At 38.7% G+C, this 26038-nt stretch overlaps 1 protein-coding gene across 5 annotated transcripts in view; it reads left to right on the top strand.

Annotated features, from left to right (window-relative positions):
- Window positions 1–26038, top strand: part of CCSER2 (coiled-coil serine rich protein 2) — a 58215-nt gene that overhangs the window by 142 nt on the left and 32035 nt on the right. For 3 of the 5 annotated variants that reach the window (XM_042457423.1, XM_042457427.1, XM_042457426.1), the window contains exons 2-5: window positions 5029–5094; window positions 14097–15563; window positions 19160–19359; window positions 25915–26005. In XM_042457423.1, the coding sequence (XP_042313357.1) occupies window positions 14144–15563; window positions 19160–19359; window positions 25915–26005 (1711 nt within the window). In that variant the 5' untranslated portion in view covers window positions 5029–5094; window positions 14097–14143. Of the gene's footprint in view, window positions 1–94; window positions 114–3874; window positions 3894–5028; window positions 5095–14096; window positions 15564–19159; window positions 19360–25914; window positions 26006–26038 lie in introns of those variants that run through there. The other 2 variants (XM_042457424.1, XM_042457425.1) reach the window with 2 other exon arrangements.

Raw genomic sequence — 26038 nt, 5'->3', positions numbered from 1 at the left:
CTTTGCTCATTGGAAAAAGCCCCTTTGGAAAGCAGGGAGGAACAAACAGAACAGAATGGCCCTGGAAGTGATGGAGGAGGAGGAGGAGGTCCCCAGGAAGGCAGCTCAGCCAGGTGTGTGTGTCCTCACCTCCAGCGAGGAGGAGGAGGAGGAGGAGGAGGAAGAGGGACCACAAAATGGAGGTTATATACATGTATATATGTATATGGAGGACATATGGCCCAATAAAAGCCTACAACAATATAGGCATAAATGGAGGCTATATATATATGTATATATGGAGGACATATGGCTTAATAAAAGCCTACAACAACATAGCCATAAATGGAGGCCAGTATATGTGTATGGAGGACACATGGCCCAATAAAAGCCTACAACAATATAGACATAAATGGAGGCTATATATATATATATATATATGGCTTAATAAAAGCCTACAACAACATAGCCATAAATAGAGGCTATATATGTATATATATATATATGAAGGACATATGGCCCAATGAAAGCCCACAACAACATAGCCATAAATGGAGGCCAGTACAGTATATTTATATGGAGGACACATGGCCCAATAAAAGCCTGCAACAACATAGCCATAGCTATACAAACCCAGGGTCAAAATGGAGGACAGCTTGGGATTTCTTCCTGGAGAGAAGAAGGTGGGAATGGAGGACGGATCCTGGAAGAAAAGGAGGAGAGGGCCTCTGGTCACCCTGCAACCCCCAAATAAGAACAATATACAGATTGACATGGAGATAACTCCCCAGGGTCACAAACCCCCACACCCCCACAATATATATATATATATATATATATATATATAAATAATTTATTATTAATTACACTATTTATACCCCGCCCTTCAGCCGTAAAGGCTCTCAGAGCAGCTTACAATTATTATTTTTAATTAGACGATTCCCTGCCCTCAGGCTTACAAGCATATAGGAGATATATATATATATATATATATACACACACACACACACACACACACACACACAAACACCACTCTCTTCCATGCCAGCATTCTCTGAAGATGCCAACCACAGATGCTGGCGAAACGTCAGGAATAAACTCTTCTAGAACACGGCCATATAGCCTCAAAAAACCCCATAAAATACTAGGGATGTGGGCCATGATAGCCTTCGACTTCCAAATAAGTACTGTATTGGGTATAAGTATCCCAGCCCAAATAAGTACACTAGTGTGTTGTGTATTCCTCTCCCTCCCCCATTTCTCCTCTTCTCCCTCCCTCTCTCCCTCCCCACCTTTCTCCAAATCTGGTGGTGTCTCGGTGGGTGTGATTGGCTGCTCTCTGCAGGCCGCGAGGAGGATGCTCTTCTTGGCTCTGCTGCTGCTGCTGCTGCTGCTGCTGCTGATGCAGATGCATCACCCTCCTCCTCCCTCCTCCTCCTCTCTCATCATGAGCAGACAGACAGCCTCATCCCAGGCCAGGGAAAAAGGGCCTGTGTCATGATTTGAAGAAAGAAAGAAAGAAAGAAAGAAAGAAAGGAAGGAAGGAGGAGGAGGAGGAGGAGGAGGTGACTGCATTTCCTTGAAGTGTATGCCTTGTTTGTTTGTTTGGGTTTTTTACTATCTACTAAGGCAAACCTTATCTCCAAAGAGGGGTTTGCCATGGCCAGCCTTTGGGGTTGAGAGAGTGTGACTTGCCCAGTGACTTTCAGTGGCCGAAGCAGGGATTCAAACACTCATGGGGTTTTCTTGGCAAGTTTCTTCAGAGCAGGGTTTGCCATGGCCAGCCTCTGGGGTGAGAGTGTGTGACTTGCCCAAGGTCACCCTGCTGGTTTCATGGGAATCATAGTCCAAGGCTCCAGCTCCAACCACTACACAGCGCTGGCTCTCAACGTGTGTGTGTGTGTGCGTGTTCGGTGCCTTGAAGTTATTTCCAACTTACGGCAACCCAAAGTCGGACCTGTCGTGGGGTTTTCTTCCACAAGAATCAAACCCTGGTCTCCAGAGTCATGAGCCACTGTGGTGTAGTGGTTTATAACAGACCAACTAGAGCATGTAGCTACCATGTCTTGAGCAAATGTCACCTGCCAATTTCAGTTATTCGTCATATCCGCCTCACACCCTTTGGGTAGTGTAACTTGACAATGTTCTTCTTTCGGTGGCTTTGGCCAGACAGAGACACTCTTCTATGAACATTAACAGGTAGTCCTCGCAGTGGGTGGCGCACTGGAGTGTGACTATGCATTGGCAAGCCTCCTCTGAACAAATCTTGCCAAGAATACCCTGTATTTGCCATAAGTCAGAAACAACTTGAAGGCACACAAAACGCACACACCTCCAGAGTCGTAGTCCAACACTCAAACCACTACTCCACACCAGCTCTCTGCTGCATTAACATCAGAGATGGGGCTGCCCCACATGGAGCTATCCTGGTCAGCAATTAATATCTAGAAATATGGACTTCGGCTCCAAACATCTCACTGTTTGAAAAATGCTTCCCATTACCCTGAAAGACTCTTGCACACCCAATCACTGAGTTTTGAGGAATCGGGGTATTAATGAGTTTGGGGTACTTGTTTTATTTTTCTGGATTTAACTCTTGCACTGAAACACTATGTCAGGGTAAGTCCATACAAGGGGTGCATCTACCTTGTACAAATAATGCAGTTTGACACCCCTTTAATTGCTTTGGCTCCATCCTACAGAATCCTGCAATTTGTAGTTTTGTGAGTCACCAGAACTTTTTGGCAGAGAAAGCAAAAATACTTGCAAAATGACAAATCCCAGGATGCCATAAGAAGGAGTTACAACACTGAAAGGTAGTGTCAATGTTCATTATTTCTACAGTGTACGTGTACCTTAGTTTTTTAACTCAGGGTACAATACTGGGAATGCTTAGTGAGAAGTAAATTCCACTAAAAAAGTGGGACTTATTATAAGGAGACAACTGCAGCCCTTTCGTCTCCTTCCTCCCTCCCTTTGTCTGGTTATTGGCTTGTAGCAGGAGGTGGCCTTGTGTTGTTTGTGGGAGTGTCTCTGTGTCAGACACTTTCCTCTGTCTGGGTATTATGTGTGAGGTGCCCTGTGTGAGTTAACCCATTCTTTTGAGCGCAGATGGCATATTGTTTTGGCCTTGAACTGACTAAAATTATGCAGAAGCTGTTCCTTCTGAATATGGGACAAGGAATAAAGTAGTGCTATTATGTGTGTGTGTGTGTGTATAGTGGTTCATTGTAAACTTGTCTTCCTGGGAAAGGAAATACTGAGGTTTCTTTCCCCAAACTTCACAGTTCTGTGACTATAGGAAAGTTATAATTTCTGAACCCAGTTTCTCATATAGCAAACTGCAAATGCAATAGAATTAATAATTAACAATATTGTAAACTTTGCACTCATAATTTGGAGAAAAGTTATCATTCAGCCCATTCTGAGAACATTTATGCTTGCTATATCCACCTTCCTGATGTTCCTTTTCTTCTTTGTGGTTAACCTTTTTTTTTAAACCCATCTCGCTGATCCTTTTAGCTTCCTGCCAGCTGGTGTAGGGAGAAAAAGGGGTTGGGTTCAAACAATTTAATCCATATGTAAGAAACATGCTGCAGTCATATGAGAAGGCAAACTGATTTTTTAAAATATTGATTCACAATCTGTGCTTTGTGAGAGACGGTCGGACCATGGTTTTAAGATGGTTTCCAAAGCAGATATTTCACTAACTGTGCTTTGCCATTAAGTGTAAATTGAGAAATCACTGGCATATACTGCATTTGTAGCTGTTACACAGCCTCAAGAGGTTGCTGTACATGGAGATAAGGATAAATTTATGAAGCTGAGTGCTGAAGAAATGAAAATGATAATAGACCGCAGCTCCACATCACCATTATCTGTTTTAAAGTTCACATTATGATGCTGGCTCTTAAGTATGGCTAGTACAAGTAACTTATGTGTTAAATCTGGGATGCAGAGGACAATTTGATCTTCATGCTCAGTTGCTTTTGCTGGAGGGAAGGGAATTTCCCTGGGGTAATCAAATGGGGGCTCTCTTTCAGGCTTCTCATGTCTGATAGGCATTAAGTGGGAGGGCTGAGTGGATTGCACATAGCAACTGTGCAACAACTTTTTGTGCACTCTTGCAGTTAGAGTTTGACTTAAACTTAATAAGACAAAGGCAAACTTTGTTCATACATTGTTTTAAATTGGGTAGATAATGTCTTGGTTGCAGAAGTGCACATTTTAAAAAACAAACAATACTGTACTTTAAAATAGTTTGCTTTAATTCTAAATTGAGAACATAAGAAATATTTTATAACGGTTAAAATAAGGAATGCTTTTGTTAAAAATGTGTCAGACGTGAATAATAGGTCTGTCTTGAAATTCATGTTCCTATTTAGATTTTTTAAAAGAAATAATTTTAGTCATCTGCCAAAGGACAGATCCTGTAGATTTTATTTTAGTTAGTGAGGAAATCAATTTTGTTATGACTCGTGATAAATTCTCAAGGACATATTTTTAAAATTTCGTCTGGTGTGAGGATACTTGCATTCTTTTCTTTTAAGTTAACAGCTAGTAGTTCTGCAAGTCTTAACAGCTTACTTGTCTACAGAATAAGGTACACCAAACCCTTAGCAAATTTAGGTGTGCTTGACTACGCAGATGAGGCTGTAATGACGCCTGGCTTCTGAGATCTCAGAGCCTGGTGTGCCTGGGTGTGGTTTATACTGCCGCACTGGTACTTTTAGCCCTACATCAGAAATGCATTAGTAGTACCTACAGAAGCCGTTGCTGTGTTGAATACTTGCTAAAAAGCAATTACAAAGCCTAGAATGTTTATTTTAAATATAGCAAAAGGAAAGCAGATGCTACTGCTTACAAAATAGCAGCTTATTTCAGTTATAATAATTGTTGTCCAAGTTACTTCAGCTAGAATAATAGTTTGTCCAAGAAGTGAGTATATTTTCTCACTGTGGCTGTAGCTTGTGGAACATCAATGCTTGTAGAATGTGAGGGATGAACTTGGATTTTTTTTTAAATCTGTATTTTTTTAAATATTTATAGGAGAGTGAAGACGTGTTCCTGAAATGCTGAAATTTCTTCAGAGGACTTTCTGACTTCAATCCTACTGTAAGTTAACTTAATGAAATCCACAAAAGTTTCTCATTGCCTCTGGAAGTCCAGTGGATCATTTTGATCAGGGTGCTGTGGGGTATAGCAACTGCGGGAGCAGGGTGGGAAATTGCCCAGAATCAAATTAGACTGAAGTTAACAAAGGGGTGAAGCAGATAGGGCTAAAGGAGCAGCCAGAGGCCACGACAACCAGACGCCATGGTCCAGAGGGCGCACACTGCCACGGTCCTCAAAAGGACTGGCCTGCTTCTCCTGTATTGTTGGATAAGTTTTAGTTTGTTAAGCCTGAGGATGTGGACAGGATCCTTGGAGAAGCGAGGGCCACAACGTGCACACTGTATCCTTGCCCTTCCTGGCTTCTGAAAGCAGCCAGAAGGGGACTGGCCAAGTGGGTAAGGGAGTGACAATTGCCTCACTGCTGCAAGGCAGATTTCCATTCTGTCTAAAGGAAGCTATATGGTAAGGCAGTTACTGAAAAAGACCTCCCTGGATCTCATCATAACTATCGGCCGGTCTCTAATATTCCATTCTTGGGCAAGGTTCTGGAGCAAGTGGTGACCTCCCAGCTTCAGGGGTTTCTGGATGAAACAGGCTATCTAGATTCATTTCAATCTGGCTTCTGACCGATGGAGACAGATTTATTATTATTATTATTATTATTATTATTATTATTAAGATTTATTTATAAAGTGCTCTAGGTTTACACAGTGAATGACCTCCACAGGGAACTGGACATGGGGAGTGTATCCCTGTTGGTCCTGCTAGATCTCTTGGCAGTGTTTGATACCATCAACATTCTGGGCCGCTTTTCTGAGATGAGACTTGGGGGCACTGTTATGTAGTGGTTTTTGTCTTTCTTGGAGGGGTGAACTCAGAAGGTGGTGTTGGGGGACTCCCGTTCAACTCCTTGACTGTTGGCCTGTGGGGATACCTCAGGGTATGGTTCTATCCCCTACATGAAACAGCTGGGAGAGGCCATCTGGAGTTTTGGGGTGTAGTGTCACCAATATGTGGATGACACCCAATTATATCTCTCCTTCCTATGTGATTCCAAGGAAGCTGTCTCTGTACTGAACTAATGTCTGCTGTCAGTAATGGACTGGATGAGGGCAAACAAATTGAAGCTCAATCCAGACAAGACAGAGGTGCTCCTGATGAGTTGTAAGGCAGATCAGGGATGAAGTTACACTCCCCATGAAATCCCAAGCTCTGAGCTTCGATGCCCAGGTTTCAGCAGTGGCCAGGAATGCATTTGCACAGCTAGAACTTGTGCACCAACTGTGACTATTCCTTGAGACATCAGATCTTGCTACAGTGACACATGTCTTGATTACATCCTTTTGGACTAATGTAACACACTTTATGTGGTGCTGCCTTTGGAAACTGTCTGGAAACTTCAATGGGTTGAAAACGCCGCAGCCAGAATGGTGACCAGGGCCAGTTACAGAGACCATGTAATTCCCTTGTTAAAACAGCTTCACTGGCTACCAGTTCATTCTGGGCTCAATTCAAAGTGCTAGTCATGACCTATAATGCTCAACAACAACAACAACAATAGTTTTTATTTATATCTTGCTTTTCCAGAAGGATCAAGGTGGGTTATAATAGAATACATACATAAATACATAACAGATACATAATTAAAATTACATATCCCCTTATCTCTTATTTTAAAACTAAAATACCAACACTATAAATGCTAATTAAAATCAATTTAAAATAGGCAAGATTGGGGAGAGACATTTGGGCAAATGAAGGGCAGTCTACATCAATGTAATGGGAAGGCCAGTCCAGAAAGACTTGCCAGAAGAGATCCGTTTTGATAGCCTTTTTAAAGCCTCAAGAATGGTAATATGACAGATCTTCTCCGACAGGCCATTCCATACAAGCATTAGGTGCAGACTATTTCAGAGACTGTGGGCTCGGACTGACAGGCCAAAATAAAGTTGCTTTGGGCCATTCTGGCCTTTGAATATGTGTGTGTCATTTAAACAGCATACCTCCAAAGTGACCTGAAGCAACTTTATTTAGGCCTGTTTGTTTTGGCCCTCAGGAGAAGGCTTTTTCTCGGTTCCACCACCATCATAGGCTCAACTGGTAAGGACACGAGAGAACCTTCTTGATGGTTGCACCCCCCCCCCCCCACGGAATCCCCTTCTGTGGGAAGCTAGACTAGCCCCCTCCACGCTGGCTTTTCAATGGCAAGTAAAAATGTTTTTATGCTGGCAGGCATTTGGTATATAATGCATAGCAGGGTGGTTTTTATGGAGCAGGTGGGTTTTTAGTTTGTTTTTAACTTTTGTATATTTTTGTGTGGTTTTATATTGGTTGTAGATCTTTTTAATTGTTTTGAATTTTATTGAGTTTTTAAATGTTTTATCTGTGAGCCGCCTTGGGTCCCTCCAGGGAGAAAGGTAGCATATTAAATAAATAAGTAAGTAAATAAAATAAGAAACCACTCTTTGTGTGACTGGTTTTGGGCTGCATTTGGTGGCCCTGGCATGGCCTCCACTCAGCCTCAGGGTAATCTGTGTGTGCGTGTCATGGTTGGCCTGATGACAGCCCTTTTGGGCCGACTGTTTGAGGCCATAGTTAACTAGCATCTAGCTAAAATCAGAAAATTTCCAGAAGGTAAGTTTCCTACTCTTTCAGCTGCCTCGCAGGTCCCATCACATATTGTCCAGTAGAACAGTAGATAGCCCTGATCTTGTAGCACCTTTGAGACTCACTGAAAGAAAAAATTGGCAGCATGAGCTTTCGTAGACTTCAGTCTACTTCCTCAGATAGCCCTGGTGTGTTTAGGCTTAGGATTTACTTCCTACAAGTGAACTAATTGATTCTCTACTAGACTAGTTACCAGTGTAATTCTTTGGTTAATATTTGTTTTGCTACAATACATAATAATTTGGATCCCCCAAAACTTAAGGATGTCTGGGAAAGCAAAAAAGAAAATTTTGCAACCCCTCCTTTCATATACATTTGTCAATGACCCCCCTCTTCATCTTCTTTGGAGTGGTGTTGTGCAGTTAAAAAACAAACAAACATAATTCCATATTATAAACGTTATATTCTTTGCTCTTTGGATTGTACTTTCACAGTTCATAACTTTAAATCACACAGTCTTATTAATCCACCACATTTTACGGTATAAGTATTTCTCATGATAAAGCTTGACTTCAACTACCATGTTGCATATGCTGCTGTGGTTTATCAGTAGGGTTGATCCCCAGGATGATATCTGTACTGTAGGATCAGGCAAAAGTCTGCCTGCAGTTCCTTCTGCCTCTCTCTTTGAAAAAATTAGTATCTTTGGATTCTGGAAGACAGTGTAACTTGGAAACACTGTTTCATGATCTGTGTTAGTATTTAAATATTTTTGCCTTGTCTTGACTTGGTATGATGAAGGCAAAGTGAATGTCCCACTTCATAGGAATGCTCAGTGCAATAATACTGTCCAGTGTTAAGTGAATTTAGCTGATGAGATTAGATGCTAGATGGGAGAATGTTCAAATAGTGTCATGCAATCCTTTTTAACTAAGTGCTCTGAAGTAAACTATACTGCATTAATTTGGCTGGCGTGAATTTTCTTAGGATCACTAAAAGTACACACATAGTATATTAAATTGTCCATTAATATTTAAGGCACAATGTAATTTATAACAATGAAGGCTGCAGTTAGCAGACTTAAATATATTTCACTGGATTTTAGTGGAATTTATATCCAATAAAGGTGCACAGGATTGTATTGTAAGGCTGCAAGCCCATATATACACTTAGCAGAGTAAATGCCCTTGAGCATAATGAGGCTTCCTTTTGAGAAACATGAGACATAACATTGTAAGGGCCTGGTCATATGATTTTCTGCAATAGCAGATCTGCTTAAGAATAGGGAATAAGTGATTACTCCAGTTCAGTTGCCTGTAGCATACTATTACTCCATGTATTAAAGTGCAATATTTATCTGCACTGAGATTGTCTGCTGGAGATAATAGCATCATTAGTAACTCTATTGCTTTGTAACATAGTGTTAATTACAGCAACCAAGGATGCCAGAATCTTCCCTTTCAACTTGCTTTTACTTCCAGTTTTGCAGTTACTTCTCCTGTGCCTATAGGTCAGCTGGTAATGACTTGAACTTGGTTCAGTAATTAGAAATGAGAAGAAGCTGCAGGCATCAGGAATCTGGTGAACAGAGAGGAAAAAAATGAAGTAAATATGGTCCTTTCTGAGGACAAATCATAACATCCACAGAATTTCCCTCTGGCTACTCCTTATATTATATGAAGGGAAGTGGGCGGCACCAATAGTTATCCCTTGTGATCCAGAGTTAGCACTTGTATGATGCTGTGTACAATTTTTTATGGTATGTGGGGGGGGGCATGAGATAATTTCCAATTAATTTAATTTTATTTTTCTGGAGTGTTGTAAGTATTTTAGATAATGGAGATTCTCATCCACAATGGCTTCCCAACCTCATGCCAGTTAATTACAATAGATACCTGCATGGTTGACTTTGGAAATATATAAATGTTCTTCAATATTAATAAGTTGATATTGAAAAAACATTCACTGCAAAAATAAGAAACAGTACTGTTCGTTGGATAATAGATTGTTGATAGCAGTTCACCAGTGCTTCAAGGCAGATTGTTCTGGTGGCATCCTTTATTAGAGTTAAGAGCTAGGTGATCCAAAGTAGTCAGAAGCAGAACCAAATAACTCATGGAAGAAAACAGCTTTCTAACAGTTCTCAATTGCGTTAAATTAATGAGAGAAAAACAGGAAATATAATACTGGGAGCAAACATGGTTAACAGCATACTTATTAATGTATTAAATTGGATACAATATATAATGGTAAGAATTAACTTATTCAAAGAACTAAGCATTCTGATGATTGATAGTTGGGCAGCTAACTGCAGTAGAGTCTTGGTTATCCGACATTCGGTTGTCTGACATTTTTGGTTATCCGACTATCAGCTGGCTCATTTATGTCAGATAATCGAAACTCTACTGTAGTTGTTTTTAAACTTACAGTGGAATTAACTTGTTCAGTTATGCAGGGTTAAATGTTCATTTTGATGCAAAACAAATAGCAATTTATTGGATTATGGGTTACTGTTATAGATATAAAGCTTCATATATTCTGTTACATTTTATCTGGTGTTTCCTAAATTTGAAATGTTAATAGATATTTGGCCTGCTTATAGACTGCTAAAAATCAATTTCTGCTGCTTCTCTTGAGTAAATGATTATAGAATAGTTAGTGAAGACTTGTTTGTAAACAGTGTCATCACCACATTTCCATTCATAGCACAGGAAGGCCTGTAATATACTGTCCCATTGCCTGGAAGTATCTCATTGCCTAGAAATGTTTTCCTGTTTTAAGTTTTACAATTGTCTGAAGTAGAACAAACCTGAGGCAGTGATGAAGAACTAAATGTAATGTTGAAGGGGAGCAATGAGAGTTTAATTGATGTCCTGAATATCTAATTACTGTGGAAGTGCTATCTACTGACTTCAGTAGAATTTACATTCAAGTAATGGGATGCATTGGCTCAAGTGGTTAAGACGCTGACTGTTGATTCCAAGATCAACAGGTTGGCAGTTTGAGGCCTAGGTGCTGCATGATGGGATGAGCTCCGGTCACTAGTCCCAGCTTCTGAAAACCTAGCAGTTCGAAAGCATGCAAATGCAAGTAGATAAATAGGTACCATTCTCAGTGGGACGATAAGAGCGCTCGGTGGAGTCATGCTGGCCACATGACCACCAGAGCAGTTCCCAGACAACATTGGCTCTTTGGCTTAGAATAAGCACCACCCCCTACAATTGGTTATGATAGACATTACCTTTATCTTTATAAGTATGTAGGACTAAAGCCTACAAAAGAGAAGTGTGGTCCATACCGAGATGAAATGGTTATTGCACATCACTGATTGCACTTCAAGTATAAGTTTGATCACAGTGCCGTCTCAGACTTTTAATTTAGATTTTGTAAACATTTCTTCTTTTGACTAGCTTAAATAAATGATCAAATAGTTTAATGACCATTGTTGTCAGTATTTCAGTAATTCAAGCACTGATATTCAAATACGCATAAAAGATTATAAATTCTTGAGGAGCAGAAGTCAAAGTCAACCTTGATTTGAGGATTGTTTGGCTTTTTCGTTAAAACACACCTAAATATCAGGAATACTATAACTTTAAGAGAACTGACTTCATAGGCTGTTAGAAAAGAGATATTTTAATTTTATGGTTAGTGTGATGGTTAACAAGCCAGCACCCTAAAGGCACCAATCCTGTCTGATCTTGGAAACTAAACAGGATTAGCTCTGTTTAGCATTTGGCTGGGAGGCTGTTAATGAGTACCAGGTGCAGAAGCCAATATTTCAGATGAAGGAAGTGGCAAAACTGTCTCTCAGTATTCCTTGCCTAAGAAATTGCTATGAAAATCATGAAGTCACTGTATGTGACTTGAAAGCACTACACACAACTAGCTTGTTCGAGGTGGGTAAATACTGCCATGTGATCAGTTTCTATTCCTTTAGGCATAGAGATGCAGACACACACACACACACACACACACCCCAGTTCTGTCTGGTGTGGATTCTGGGTGTTGCCTTTGCTACCATACAGTTCCTCTGCATAATTCTACAATGGATAAGGTAACTAGTAGAAATAAAAGAAGGAAATGCAGGTTGAAAATAGCTGAATACTGAATAACTATTCGCAAAGCTTCATCAAATTAAATGACTTTTTTCATGTGACCTATATTTTACAGGCACAGATGTAGGTCATAACCAGCTGGAAACTACAGCAAATATATTGGTTGGAGATTGATTTGACTGTTGCTGTTTGTCTGTAAACGGAAAAGCTTGATCTAATTTAGTAGTTATATTTTTAATCCTTAGCATAGATAAGATATATATTAATGTAACAAGAAATTTGTTACCTTATTACCATCTCTCTTTATGAATTTGTTTCTAAAGTATGAATGTATTTTTGCAGCTGATTCCTGTATATTTGCTGTAAAAGATTATGGTGAGGATTTGTAGAGTTTCCAATGATCCTTGTTCAGAATATGCTTATTAATCTTAGTGACAAGAAGCAAATGATAACAATTTATTGCAATACAGAATTATTTCTAATTATTGTGTAGAATAATTCTATTTTTTAAAAAGTGTCTTTATGGGTAAAAAATTTACCTTCTAGCCATAGAGCAACACAAACTAATAGCTGTATTAGTTTTATTGTACTAGGCATGTGTATTGTTGTAATAGATACTACATCATCATCTCTTCTCAGTATCCATTGCAGGCCATAAAAAACATGAATGCATACATTTGTACAAACATAAAAATATTTTATAGAAACACAGAATTTGAGACAACAAAATTATGTAAATTATGTAATATCCAATATCGAAATATTTCTATTTTGTTGGATATTCTCATATTTAGTATGCAATTTTAAACAGTCTTTAAGAAGTCACCAGATATGCTTGCAAAACATCAATTCTGGTTTTCTTACAGCCATGGAAATTAATTCTGCATTTTTATAGAGAGGAACTGTAATGCATAAACTGACAGTCTATCAGTCCATTTTGCCAAAATAATTTTGTTTACTTCTATATGATACAGCTGAGTCTACTTTGTGTACTGGATATCATCAGTTAATGAAACAATATCATTTTACTGGGGTTCTTATCTTAGAAATGGGTAGATAAGATATAGCTGTTCTCAAAAAGTGCTTGAAAACATTAGAAATTTCTTTGGGAAAATAGCTGCATGTGGACTCATGATCAGAGAAGAGCACCTATTCAGCATGAACACTATAACAAGGTGCTGAGAGAATGGCAGTCAGTTATGAGGTGGAATTTAGAATGCTCAGAGCAACATTTTAATAGATGTCTTAATGTGAAACCAAGGATGTGTATTGTCTGCAGCCCATAGAGTCACTTCTGAAGATTTTAGATGTACAGTACTATTTGTTCTGATGAAACCTACACCCATTCAAGCATTCAGGGGCACAGTTTTCACCCAGACGTGAAATTTAATACCAAATTTGCCAAGAAGTTATCATATAGTATATGTCAAATATTATTATCCACTTTTTGTATTACTAAAGTTGTTTGTATTTGGGAGTTTTAGTTGGTCTGTGGTTGAAATATTTGTTCCTTTTAAACAAATTCCAAGATGAATGCATAGACATCTTTCTCTGATCTCTGATATTTTCTGCTAGTATTATGGTGTCATCTGCATTTCTTAGATTGTTTATTTTCTTTCGTCCAATTTTCAAACCACCCTCCTCTGAGTCCCCTCCTTCATTTAGTGTGATGTTCTTAGCATACAAATTAAATAGACCGGGGATATAATATGGCCTTGCCTGACCCCTTTCCAATTGGAAACCATTCTATTTCTCCATATTCTGTCCTGACAGTAGCCTCTTTTCCTGAGTATAGAATACTCAAATGTTGTGGCACACCCATTTCTTTAAGAGCGACCCATAGTGTCTTGTGATCTATGCAATAAAATGCTTTGCTATAGTACTGGAGAAGAGTTCGGAGAATACTGATACTGCTAAAAAGACCAATGCATGTGTCCTAGATCAGATCAGGCCCTAACTCTCGCTGGAAGCAAAGATGACTAAACTGATGTGTCTTACTTTCACCATATCAAAAGAAAAAATGACTCACTAGAAAAAGACTATAATGCTTGGTAAAGTGGAGGGCAGTAGAAAAAGAGAAAGGCCACATTCCTGATGGATAGACTCAATAAAAGAAGGCATGTCCATGAATCTGCAGGAGCTGAGTAGGGCTGTTGAGGATAGGGTAATTTAGAGGTCTCTCATTCACAGGGTCACTGTGGGTTGAAGTCAACTCAAAGGCAGTTAACAATAACAAGACATTTTGGGGCATCACATTTATTATAAATAATCTGCTGTGTACTTCTCTAATATCCACATGTGTGCTGCTATTAATCTCTTTCTCTGTTCTCTCTGCAGAGTTAAAGAGTGTTAGAGCACTATATCTCATGGATGGGCTATAGCTCATGGAAGATAAAAATCATATCAGAACATCCTTGGTCTCCAGGTTACCAAAGTATGGAACAAAACCTGCTGGGAATATCCTTCAGACAGTTTCAAATGGAACAGCTCTTAATTTATCAGGGAATACTCAGAACATTGATAAAAACTTCAGCAAGCACAATGGCACTATTAATATGGCTTCCTTCTCTTTTAACTGGCGAAAATCAAATAAGCACCAACTGGGTGATCAGATCAGTAGTGAATCTAGCTCCTGCCAGAATTCCAACGAAAGATTGACTGATTCTGAAAAATGCTCTAAGTCTGACAGAGCAGTTGATGAAGAAGTGCTCAGGGTGGGTTCAAATAGTTCATTTTCCAAAACAGCAAAACAAAATAGCATGCTTGTTTCATCTACAGAAGAATTAAACCAAAAGTGTTTGCCTGGGCTTTCTAGTTCAGCTACATTTACCAAAAGTACATTGTTAGGCAGGACGTCATATTCTGGACTTAATGCTCCAAAATCACACCTAAATGGAATTTGTGGAAGTCGGCCAACTGTAGGATTGCAGAAGGGTAGAGGAAATTGTACTGCCCCCAAGAGCAGCTCAGGGGAGAGTCTATCACAGTCAACAGACAATGTTAAATCTTCTTGTGAAAAAATGGTTAGGTCACAAAGCTTTTCACATTCCATTCAAAGCTCTCTTTTGACCCCTACATCCCTAACCAGGTCACATTCTTTTAATAGAGCTGTGGATCTTACAAGGCCTTATCAAAACCAACACCTAGCTATTAGAACATCTCAGAGATCAAATCTCTTGTCAAGAAGTTTACGGCAGCTGGATGTGCCCAACGGTAATGAACCTTTAAGGTATGGTTTTGTTAGAACATATGCTGCTTTATTGCCTCCTGGTTTGAAGAAACAGCCACTCTCAAATGGATCTGGAGAGGCACCTTCTCTCAGATTTAGGACAGGGCGCCCTTCATTATTGAAGCCCAGCAATCCGAATTTGGGTAGAAAGATCCCTGTGGATGGCAGTAGAAGTAAAGATACCGGAAGCTGCACAGTAGAGGACTCTGTTTCAAACAATGTAGCTGGAAGTACTGACGCAAAAGGCTCACAAGATTGTGAAAGAACAAAAGATGGAGAAGCTGTACATAATAATTTTGTAGAAAGTGGCTGTAAAATATGCATGGATGGTGATGTCGATGAAATATCTATATCCTCCTTGTCCTCTTCTGAGAAAAATGATCTGAGTGAAGACTTCAGTGATGACTTCATAGATTTAGAAGATCCCAACAGAACAATAAGAATCCGAGAAGAGGAGGTTCCTGTTCAAGAGCTGGAACATGGGGATGGAGTATCATTAGATAAACATGTGTCTCTTAAAGAAATTGAAAAACCCAGCTGTAATTCTGATGAATGGCTGGATATACAAGTGGCTGGTAAATATTGATGTTTTTCTTTTTAGATAAGAAAAAATCTTACTGTATGCTAATATATATGATATGTTATATTTATGTGATGTCCATAAAGACGTTGCTGCCATTCTTTTGTCATTTAATAGACTGCAGTCCATATACATAATTTGGTAAAGAGAGTACTGAAAACCATGTGTATATACAGCAGCAAATAGAAAGGATACAAGTTCCACATGCTGTTAGATGGTCCAGTGTCAATTTTACAGTTTTTATGGAAGACGATTAATTTAGTGTTGCCCTTTCTTTTTTCCAATATTTATAATCTGTTTTGTTTTTAACCCTTGAAAAATGCCTGCTTCTGTATAGGCCAAAACATATAGAGTTTATTTTAAAAAATAAACAGTTGATCATCTAACACCATGTGGAGCTTGTCTCCTTTCTATTTGCTGCTATACATTGTTTGTCATTTCTTGAGCTGCAACTCCTAGATCCAGTTTTCTGAGTGTAAGTATCATTGAACATAGGAGGACTTATTTTTGAGAAGACATATATAGGATTGCACTATTAAGGACTTGAAAGTTTAGATTGTGAATTACAAATTGGTAAATTCTTCATATTCTTCCAAAGGTATATCTGAATTAGAGTACATAAGAGATGGTTCAATCCAGTTTTAGAAGACTTGGTTGTACATCCAAAGTTACACTAGGGGAGCAAAAAACCTGGACTTTAACTGGATTTAACAGTTTTGCAATGGGCAGTGCAAGAGGCAGTGTACAATGCGCCCTCGCCATGTGTGGATGCATTTTACGCAGCTTCCAGCTTACGCGGAAGCTGCGTGGGGAGAACAGCAATGACGTGCATGCCTGTGGTGCGCACGCTGCACCGTCACATGCACGTGCCCCATTATTTCCTATGGGGCATGAGCATAGGTGGATTTTCCCTTACATGGGGGGATCTGCGTAAGGAGAGGACCCCCTGTGCACGCTATTTCTGCTTGAAATAGTTGTACAACCTTTTATAGACAATCACTGGGTTTCTCCTTGCTGGTTCATTTCTAGCAATGCAATGGGCCTCATGCTTGTGCAACTGTACCATTGTATTGAGGCCAAAATAAGTTTTTCCTTGGACTCATTTTCCCTTGGACTCCAATTTTTGCCCAGTTTTTGATTTCAACACTCATTAGCAAATTATACCTATAAAGGTTTTACGAAAGTTGGCTCTAAAAAGCCAATTCTAAGGCGGGTTACAGACTGCCAAATAGTACGTATACAATACGTACTAGGGTTAGGAAGGGGCGGTGCTTCTGCACCCCCCTAACCCTAGTACGTATTGAATACGTACAAGATGGCGGCGCCCTGTTCATACGGGCGCCGCCATCTTTACGTATTGGACGCTGAGCGTCCGTACGTGTCGCAGCCTTTATGACGTAGCGAGTGTGCCCCTGGCGCCTCGCTACGTCACAAATGCGACTCAAAAAGAAGCTCCATTTTGGAGCTTCTTTTTTGGTCCGCGCGGGAGCCGCGCCGTCTGAAGGCTCCGGCTCCCCCGCGGATCTACCGGCGGCGGTCTGTACCCCACCTAAGAGTTGGTGGGATCAATGATAGAGCAATTTGTACCTCCGTTATCTAAATTGCACGAAGTCCCAACAGGACCCCACAAATTAAATTCAGTGGGGAAATTAATTTAGCTAAATAGGAAGCAATGAGAAGGGTTCAGTAACAGGAAGCCAGGATTTCTGCCTTTGTATAACAGTTCCAAACCCAGAGAACTCCAGAGGATGTTTCCAAATTAGCTAAATGAAAAAGGAATTCATACTCAAAAGCACACACTCTCACTCTCACACACAAGAACTAATGATGCAAAGCTAGTAGATAATAGCAAGTTGCAAGGTGACTAAGGAAATACTGTACTGATGCAAAGTGTAGCTCCAATTGTGGGCTTACTGGAATGCGGATAGCTCAGTAGGCACCAGTGACGTGGGGTAGGCAACTACTGAAGTGACCAGCTGAAATCTAACACAGTTTTTTCTGGCTTTAAACTAGACCACTTTGCTATTGTCTGGGCACAAGGCAAGAAGTTTGTCCTGAGGGAAGTGTTTCAGGAGTTGAAAGGCTTGGTGACTTTTCCAGGGAGAAGAATGGGGTGCAATGTGCAAGACCATCAAGACAATCAGCATGAATGTACTTAGACAAAAAGAGTTTTATTACAAGAATGAAACTCCCCATGTCTCCTGTATTCAAACAGTCTCCAAGTCCAGCTCAGTATCGCAATTTCCTTAGTGAAAGGGTAATGCAGATTCCGATCCTGAGAAATCCCATCATGGATAAATGCCTTGGGCTTCTCTCATGCTGATCCATCCATGTATCCCAATGTGGGGCAGTGTGTCTGGTTTCCTGTTCTGGGGAGCCCCCTTTTGGATGCTTGCTGACATCTTCCCTATTTGATATTAATTTGATATCACGGGTCACAGAGGGCTAGATCCTGGGTTAACATCCCTCATATCCATGCAATTGTGAAATTGTCTGTGTCTCTTACTGTTCTGATTCCTGAAAGCTTAATATTTGGATTCTTAGCATTGATGTACAGCTGGGGGGAAAATGCAGCTGTAAATCCAGTGTTCAAACCGTGGAGGCAGTTTACCCAAAGTTAGGTGTATCTTAAATTGTACTGAATTTTATAACAATTAAGTGTGTGTATTATTTGCACCCAAGGAAATCAACTGGTCTTATTATTCCTTGGCTTGGAGTGGCCAGAGCCCTGAGTGGAGTGGAACAGTGGCCACCACAACGGACTGCCAGCAAGCAGCGTGTTTTTCCCCCCCTGTTCCTTTTGTGGCTGAGTTTGGGCCTCCTTAGGTGGCCTCAGCACAGCTTCTGGCTGACCCAGGTGTGTGTGTCATCTGCATACCACACTTCTGGATTGGCCCAAAGCCAGTGCTTTTTGTCCTTGTGTTTTGGGCCCATGTTACTGCTCTGGAAGACAGGATGAATTCATGTACTAGCAGATCCTCTTTAACAAGGCTTCCTCAAGGAAATTAGTTTTTGATAGTTTGCCAACAGGATGAAGCTCCTAACATACCCTAATCTGCCCGGTTGTGTATTATAAGTCCTTCAGGTAAGGACTTATTCTTTCAGTCCAACTGAAATGCAAAACTTTAAAAAACATTGTGAAAATCCCAAGACTATAATGAGTAGTTTTACAGCTATTCCGTTTTTCTGTGGATAAGTTAGAAATTCCTCTTTAAAACAACACAGTCAAATGTTTCAATAAAAAAAAAACTTAATATATTTGGGAAAGGGGGAAAGAAGAAAGAGCAAGGGAAAGAAAAGATTCTAGTCTTCTCAACTACATGTGAGTTGCACAGCAGCAAATAATCAGAATTACATAGTCCTCTCTCTTATTTTAAATTACTGCTTTGTTAGTGTTTTAATTTTCTCATATTTTTGTATGGTTTGCTGTTTTAATTGGCATATTTTAATAAATGCTGAATAATTTTTTATTTTTTATTTTACTTTATTGTACTGTTTGGCATGATGTTTGGCTCCTTGAGCATATAAATACTGGAAAAAAGTATGAGTTTATGTATATTTCTGATTTCTTTGATTTTGTTTAACTAATAGATGATAAGAGTGAAAGTGCAAAGCATCCTGTTGGAAACAATGTGATTTCCTCGGACATGGACTACAGGGCTGGCTCCTCCTTTGAGCTTTCTCCATCTGATAGCTCGGATGGGACATACATGTGGGATGAAGAAGGTTTGGAGCCCATTGGCAGTGTCCATCCATGTGGAAGTTATGACTCTTCAGAAATGAATAGTATAGTAAGTACAGCTTGCTTACTTCAGTTCTTTGTATCGTGTGTGATATAAACTAAAGGTTTTATAGAGAATTCAAAGTGCAATTAACCTGTAAGGCTTGCAATGTTAATAAAGAGTGATGAAAGGAAAATGAACAGAGAGGACAAATAATTAAGATTACAGTATACTAGGTAATGATAATTTACAATACATGTTCCCTTTGTAAAATTGGAGTATCACTAATCATGGAAAAAAGCTGTCCCGTTTAAACATTTAATGTAATTTTTATGGTTTGCTTTAAGCAGTGTGCTAAATAAACAATGATTACTTTGGCTCTTGTAATTGTTAATTAATGTAGTACAGGGAATTTTAATAGATTACTTTGTTTTCTTGTTGATTAACTGAATAAATGTTTTCATTTGATTTTAATTGTTAAAGAAGAGAAAAATATTACTTAACATTTGTTTTGTACTAACTTTCAATAAAGCTAAAAACCTGTAGAAGGTCTGATTCTCCTGTCGGCATGTGAACCTAATGTGAGTTAGTTACTTGGCTCATGAGTGAATTGTAATGCATGCTAGATGAAGAGCTGGAGGAGGATAGAAAAGGTGGAAAGAGATCTCTATTTCCTATAATGCCCTGTTGCACTGTCTGCACATGGGGCGGGGAAGGGGAGGGAACAGGCTTGTTCTGAGCCCTGTCCTCTACACATGGTTAGTACACTAAAGATTCAAGTTGATTATGTGCTATGTCAAAAAGTTGACCTTTGCAGTATTCTGAATTATACTAGAATTTAAGTCTTCCCATACAAATTTCTATTCAGTAATGTTTGAAGACCTGTTTCAACCGCTGTTTCTACCGTTGTCAAGTCATGAATTGATTGGAAAATATGTGCTGGTTTACAATTTTGATTCAACTACTAATTGATCTAGATACTTTGTAATGCTTCTCCACTCTCTCTTCCTTCAAAATCAGGACCAGTGGAGCTACATCACCAGTGTAGATTTTAAAACATGTCTTAGTTGGATTAAGGTTGTAAACGTTCAGTGGCTCATTAGTCAAGCCAGTTTTTCAATAATTAGTAAGGGCAAACTAGTGGAGCTGTAGAGGTCACACTTTGTTAAAACATGTTTGAGGTTAATTTTGTTAGAGCATACAAAGCTACTCTCCAGATCACATATTTGTCCAAATCCACTAAGAGGTTAAAAACAACTTCTTGTGGATTCTGGCAAGGACTAGTTTCAATTAAGGGTGTCGCAAATGTTCCCTTGGTTCACTATGTAGTGGACAAAACAATATGTAGTGGACAAAACAGTGTCAGTTTGCACAGAAAGCATGATCACAAAGACCTACATAAAAATGAGGAGACATGCTGATATCAGAGGTGCTGCTGTTCCTCAGTTGGATGGAAACTAGTCTTTTTTTTAAATAGAGGCCACATGTGTTCATTGGATCTGGAACATGGAGGCAGATTGTAGAGCTGGATAGATGTAGTGGAAGTTTTTCAACTTGTGTCCCAGGATATGTTTCCAGCTTTGTGATGGAAGGAGCAATTTGACTTAATACCTTATGCTGTCAGTGATACCTGTAGTTTTTCAAAATAAAACAGCACCCATTAACTCTATTGTTCAGTTTATGAAACAATGAATGAAGTTGAAGGATGTGATAGTGTTTTCCTTATAGCATGTTTGAAGAACAAGACAAAAGAAATCATTATACTAGAAGTATTTAGCTGTTCAGTAATTTGTAAATTCCTTAATACATTCTCTGAATTGTATGAAAAGTTCAGGCGTTTTCATGGTCATACTTCATAGTATTAATAAAATAAAATTAGTCCTTACAAGGGAACTTTGAACTTTATTTTAAAAACTGGTTAATTTCTATGGTCTGCTGAATATTTCTCTGTATTTCTTTGGTAAATTCACTAAAAGAGGCTAGAGGGCAGCACCGGGTAATAGTCTCCTGGTTTAAATATTCAAGTCTTGATGGGATGGCTACTTTCACATGTTTTCTGTATTCTTATGTAATGAGATGTGAAAAACATACAGCAGAGTGCAGATATTTTTAGCTATTTATACTTCAGTTTTTAATGGGGGCCACAGAGTTGTTGACTGCTTTTGTAAACTTTCCATAATTAGCATTGTGCTAAATACCTATTACCTAGCAGTTGCTGAACATTTCTAAGTTACATTCTAGTTGAAATTTTCCTTTAAAAAGCTGTCTCTAGAGACTGTCATCAAATGCAAAAGTGGCCCCATTTATGTAGATTAAAACAGCAATAATTATATTTTGTATTACTATACAAAAGACGAGCATGCATATTACTTTTTGAACATGGACATCTATTTAAGTGAAGAACCAGGTATCTTGTGCGCCCTGAAATGGGGACATAAACAACCATAATTCATGCCTGCCAGTATATTTTATGCTTTTAACAGAACGTAGATGTTGATGGACTTGAAAATGCATCTTTCCACTTTTCATTGTTGTATAAATAAATTGGTTCTTTAGCTTTGATTTCATTATCATATTTTTTTATATTTACAAAAAAAGTCACATAATATATAATTTTTCCCCTCTCATAGCACTTTATAGGAATAATGCACTGCACTGCTTGCAGGTGCAGAGGTATTTATTTATTTATGTATTTTTACATCCCACCTTTATCTCAACATGGGACCCAAGGTAGCTTACAAAACAAGTATTTGTTGTTGTTTTCTAAAATAATTCAGTCTATACATTTACTTTCTATACGTTGTCTATAATCTCTTTAGGTAACAAAACATTCTGGCTTTTCTGTTGCCCTGTTTATATAATTTTCAATTTTTCCCCTAAACTTATATAGGTAGATAGCTAATACAATTTCTTTAGTAATATTAAGCATAAAGTACAGTATATTTTAAAAATGGGTTTTAGGTTAAAAGCAATTTTAATTTGGAATTACAATTTCTCTAAGGTGGACAGAAGTTAATTTTCTTCGCCCTAACCATTTAGTGCCTGATGTTTGCTGGCATGTTTGCAAGGAATGCTGAGAAGGTAGACCTTGAACTGATTCCATCAGGAAGGAAAGGGGGCTCCTTAAGTGATTTACTTAGGCCTTAACTATTAGAACACAGTTGCAAGCTCTTGCTTTGCAGTTTGTGAACTACAGCAATTTACTTCTGATTTATTTATTTATTTACAGTATTTATCTATAAAAATAGAAAACAACTTATTGATATCTTACAGGATATTTACTGAACTATAGCAATAATTTTGTCATAATTAGTCAATAGTCAATTCAGGCAGTAGGGAATTGAATAAAATTGGAAGTCTTCCTATAGATAATCAGGGCCCCCTGAACAATATGTGTTGTTTAGTAGTGGTAGTGATCTTCTTGATTTTAGATCAGTGATGCTAAATGTATTTGAAAGTGAATAGGCTTCAAGTACTTGTCCATTAGCTTGGGGCTAAATGAAGTATGGCATTAGCAGTGGCATTCAGAGTTTTAGATATTCCCCCACCTTGGGCCTCTCTTGAACTAAAACCTGCTCTGAAGAGTTTCCCGACTCTCCAAAGTATGTTTTTAAAGGTTTGGGTCATATAGGGGCTACAGGAGTGAGTGAGTATTGTGCCACTATTTGCATCATGGAACCTGCTTCTAGGAGTACAGTGACAGAATTAGAAAATCCTCTCCTTCAAACCTTGAGCATAAACATGATATACTTATAGCAAAGTGAAGTCACTTTCCATCTTTCTATTGCTCAAGCATTTTATAGCTGTTATATACAGAGTTCCAGTCCTCTTACCCAGGGGGTAAAATACCTGGTACCTACTCATTTTATTATTTGGGTTTGGAAAGTTTGATCATATTACTCCAGAGCTCTGAAAGATGCTTGTAGATTCTTATTTATTTCAATAATATTTATATTCTCATTTCAAAAGAGAGACATTGGTTGTAGGAGAGACTTTTGGATTCCTAAAAAGAATAGAAGATGTTTGTTGCTGTGCAACAAACCCAAGCTGCTTAACCAGCAAAACAACTTGTCTGTTTGTACTGTACCTTGCTTCCAAACATATGAAAGTGTCACACACACACTTTTTTCCTCATAGTTTAGAGGCTGCCTTTGGCAGGGCTGTAGATGTCACACCCTGCCACGCTGGACAAATATAAGTCTATAAAACTAAGTGTAGTTGAGAACCCCAAAAATGAGTAAGCTAGAACTGGCAAGGACAGATGTATTTAAATTTTACAAACTAGTGATTAGCAGTGATGCTAAAATAAATAATCCTAGACTACAGTCTCATTGCAGAACTAGTATACAAATATAGAGCTCAGAAAGATAAATGCATAAGACACATTAATTTAGATGTTATTGAATCACAGAATATCTTAAAATTTTCTTCAATCATTCCTAGTAATATGAACAATTCAACAAGGCAGACATCTGTGATCAGTTCAGCTTGATGCTCAGAACTCTGGCCTATATTCCCTGATAAATCAGTTCTGGTTTACTGTGATGTCTGAATGTGGGATCAGAAAGTGAGAAATTCATCATTGTAGATTTCATTGAAGTTAGAATAAACTACACAAACACACTGCCATGGAATTTTAATTCTGTAGATTCTAGGAACCTAGTGTTATATTCCCACACCTTTAATCTAGATGTGTAGTTGTGTTTTATTAAGTAGAAATGTTACTAATTTTGAGCATGTGTTGTCTTACCATGATGATCAAACTACTGTATTGGGGGGAGTAGGCAAAAAGTTTCCTTGACAAAATGGAAGAGCATAGTATAAAATACTGTATAACAGTGAACTTCTAGTGACTCATTTCTGTTTTGTTTAGTAAAGATCATATTTTAATAATTTTGAGCAAACAGTGCTATAACATATCTGCCTCCTCTTTGCTGTATTGGCATAATGAATTGTTACTATGCTCGTTTTCCCCTCTAAATTTGTATAAGAAAGGTAGCTCTATCCTGCATCCCAAATTGCTAACCTGTGCAGAGAAATTTCAACTAAGAAATGGTGAATTGCTTGTTACATACAAATAGACAATATTTGACCAGTTGAGTACATCTCCAGTCCAGCAAGGACTATCCTCCCCATTTGTGCAGTGCTTTTTTGCTTACCAGGATCAGTCAGAGGATGGTTAAGTGATACTGTATCTTCAAAAGCTTGGGGATGACAGTGGCTGCTGCTGCTTCCTGATTGGATGGCAAGTTTATTAGGTTGGAAGAAATCCCTGACTTAACATGGTTGTCACAGTAGCCTCAGTGATGAGCCATGCTCATACTTTACCTCTTCTTCCAGGCCCCCTCACTGTGAAGTTTGTTTCTTTAACAGTTCATCTTTTTTTCTCATAAAGGTATGTTAATTGTGTGGCTAGTGCCAGGAAACAGTGGCATGAGGAATTGGCAGGTCAAAAGTGAAAATCATAGGCTAAATCTCTCTATGGCCCCATACAGACTGGCCAAAATAAAGCTGCTTTGGGCCACTTTGGAAGTATGCTGTTAAAATGATGCATGCATCCTAAAAGTCTGGAAGCTGTGCCAAAGCCACAATCCAGTCCTAAGGACTGGAGTGCAGCTTTGGTGCAGCTTTTGGACTCTTAGGACACATGCATCATTTAAACAGCATACCTCCAAAGTGACCCAAAGCAACTTTATTTGGGCCTGTCTGTATGGAGGCCTAATTAAAATTAGTTTATTTATACTCTTGAGACAGTACAACTGTCTCAATTGTCAGCCAAGCATTTCTGCAATTTTGTCACATAGTTTAAAGTAACAATTGTAAGGCAGCAGTGTACACACAATTTTACTTTGCTTACTTAAGTATACGATTTTGATGGGTAGCAGAGTATGAGGGGTTATATCACTCACATAACACTAATTTATATTTAATTCTACAAGATGATGTCTTGCACTTTCCCCTCTTATTTTAATGCCGAAGGCAGTGAGGAATATTTATTAAGACAGATAAATGCTCAGTTTTTCTTGACAGATATATATGCATTATTTTACACCAGATGACTTTTAAAGTAAATCCTCCATTTATTCTTACTGCAGTGCAGTTGGATTTGTAATGAATGAAATTGTAAGAATTTCTGTAAACTGGAAAATACATTTTAAAAGTACATAGAGAGGTGCTGTCAGAATTCATATTCTTGTTTCCATATCTGGGACTACGTTTTTGCAAAAGGATCTGCTGAAGCTATTGGAATGATTATTCTATCCCTCTTCATGGGCCACCGTGCAAATGTTCCAGACTAACAGTATAGCATAGGGAGAATTTATTCTTTTTCAGTCCTTTCTCAATACAAACCCAATTTACTCAATTCCAAACCCACTTTACTTCTGAAATTCAGCTCAACAAATTGGTACTGTAATAAAGGTGAAGAAGGCAAGTTGTTCTGGTACTTCCTTGCGACCTGAACAGAACAGTTTTTTAAAAGAGGCTTGTATCTAATGAATTTCTTTACATTTTGTTGCTGGAGTTTCTGTAACATTTCCTCCCCCCAAAATGAGTGTACATGTTGTTAAACTGAAGAAACAGGCTCACACGTACACATCTTGCAGCATGTTGTTTCCTTTTTAGGACATCTTGAACAACCTTGATTCATGTGATCTTGAAGATGATGATCTTATGCTTGATGTCGACTTACCTGAAGATACACCCTGTGATAATGGTTAGTGGAATAATTCTAGTGGTGTCTGACTTG

This window comes from Sceloporus undulatus, chromosome 3, assembly GCF_019175285.1.
Source record: "Sceloporus undulatus isolate JIND9_A2432 ecotype Alabama chromosome 3, SceUnd_v1.1, whole genome shotgun sequence".
Taxonomy (NCBI): Eukaryota; Metazoa; Chordata; class Lepidosauria; order Squamata; family Phrynosomatidae; genus Sceloporus; species Sceloporus undulatus.
Note: the sequence above shows the minus strand (reverse complement) of the source record. Positions and strands in the feature narration are given on the sequence as shown.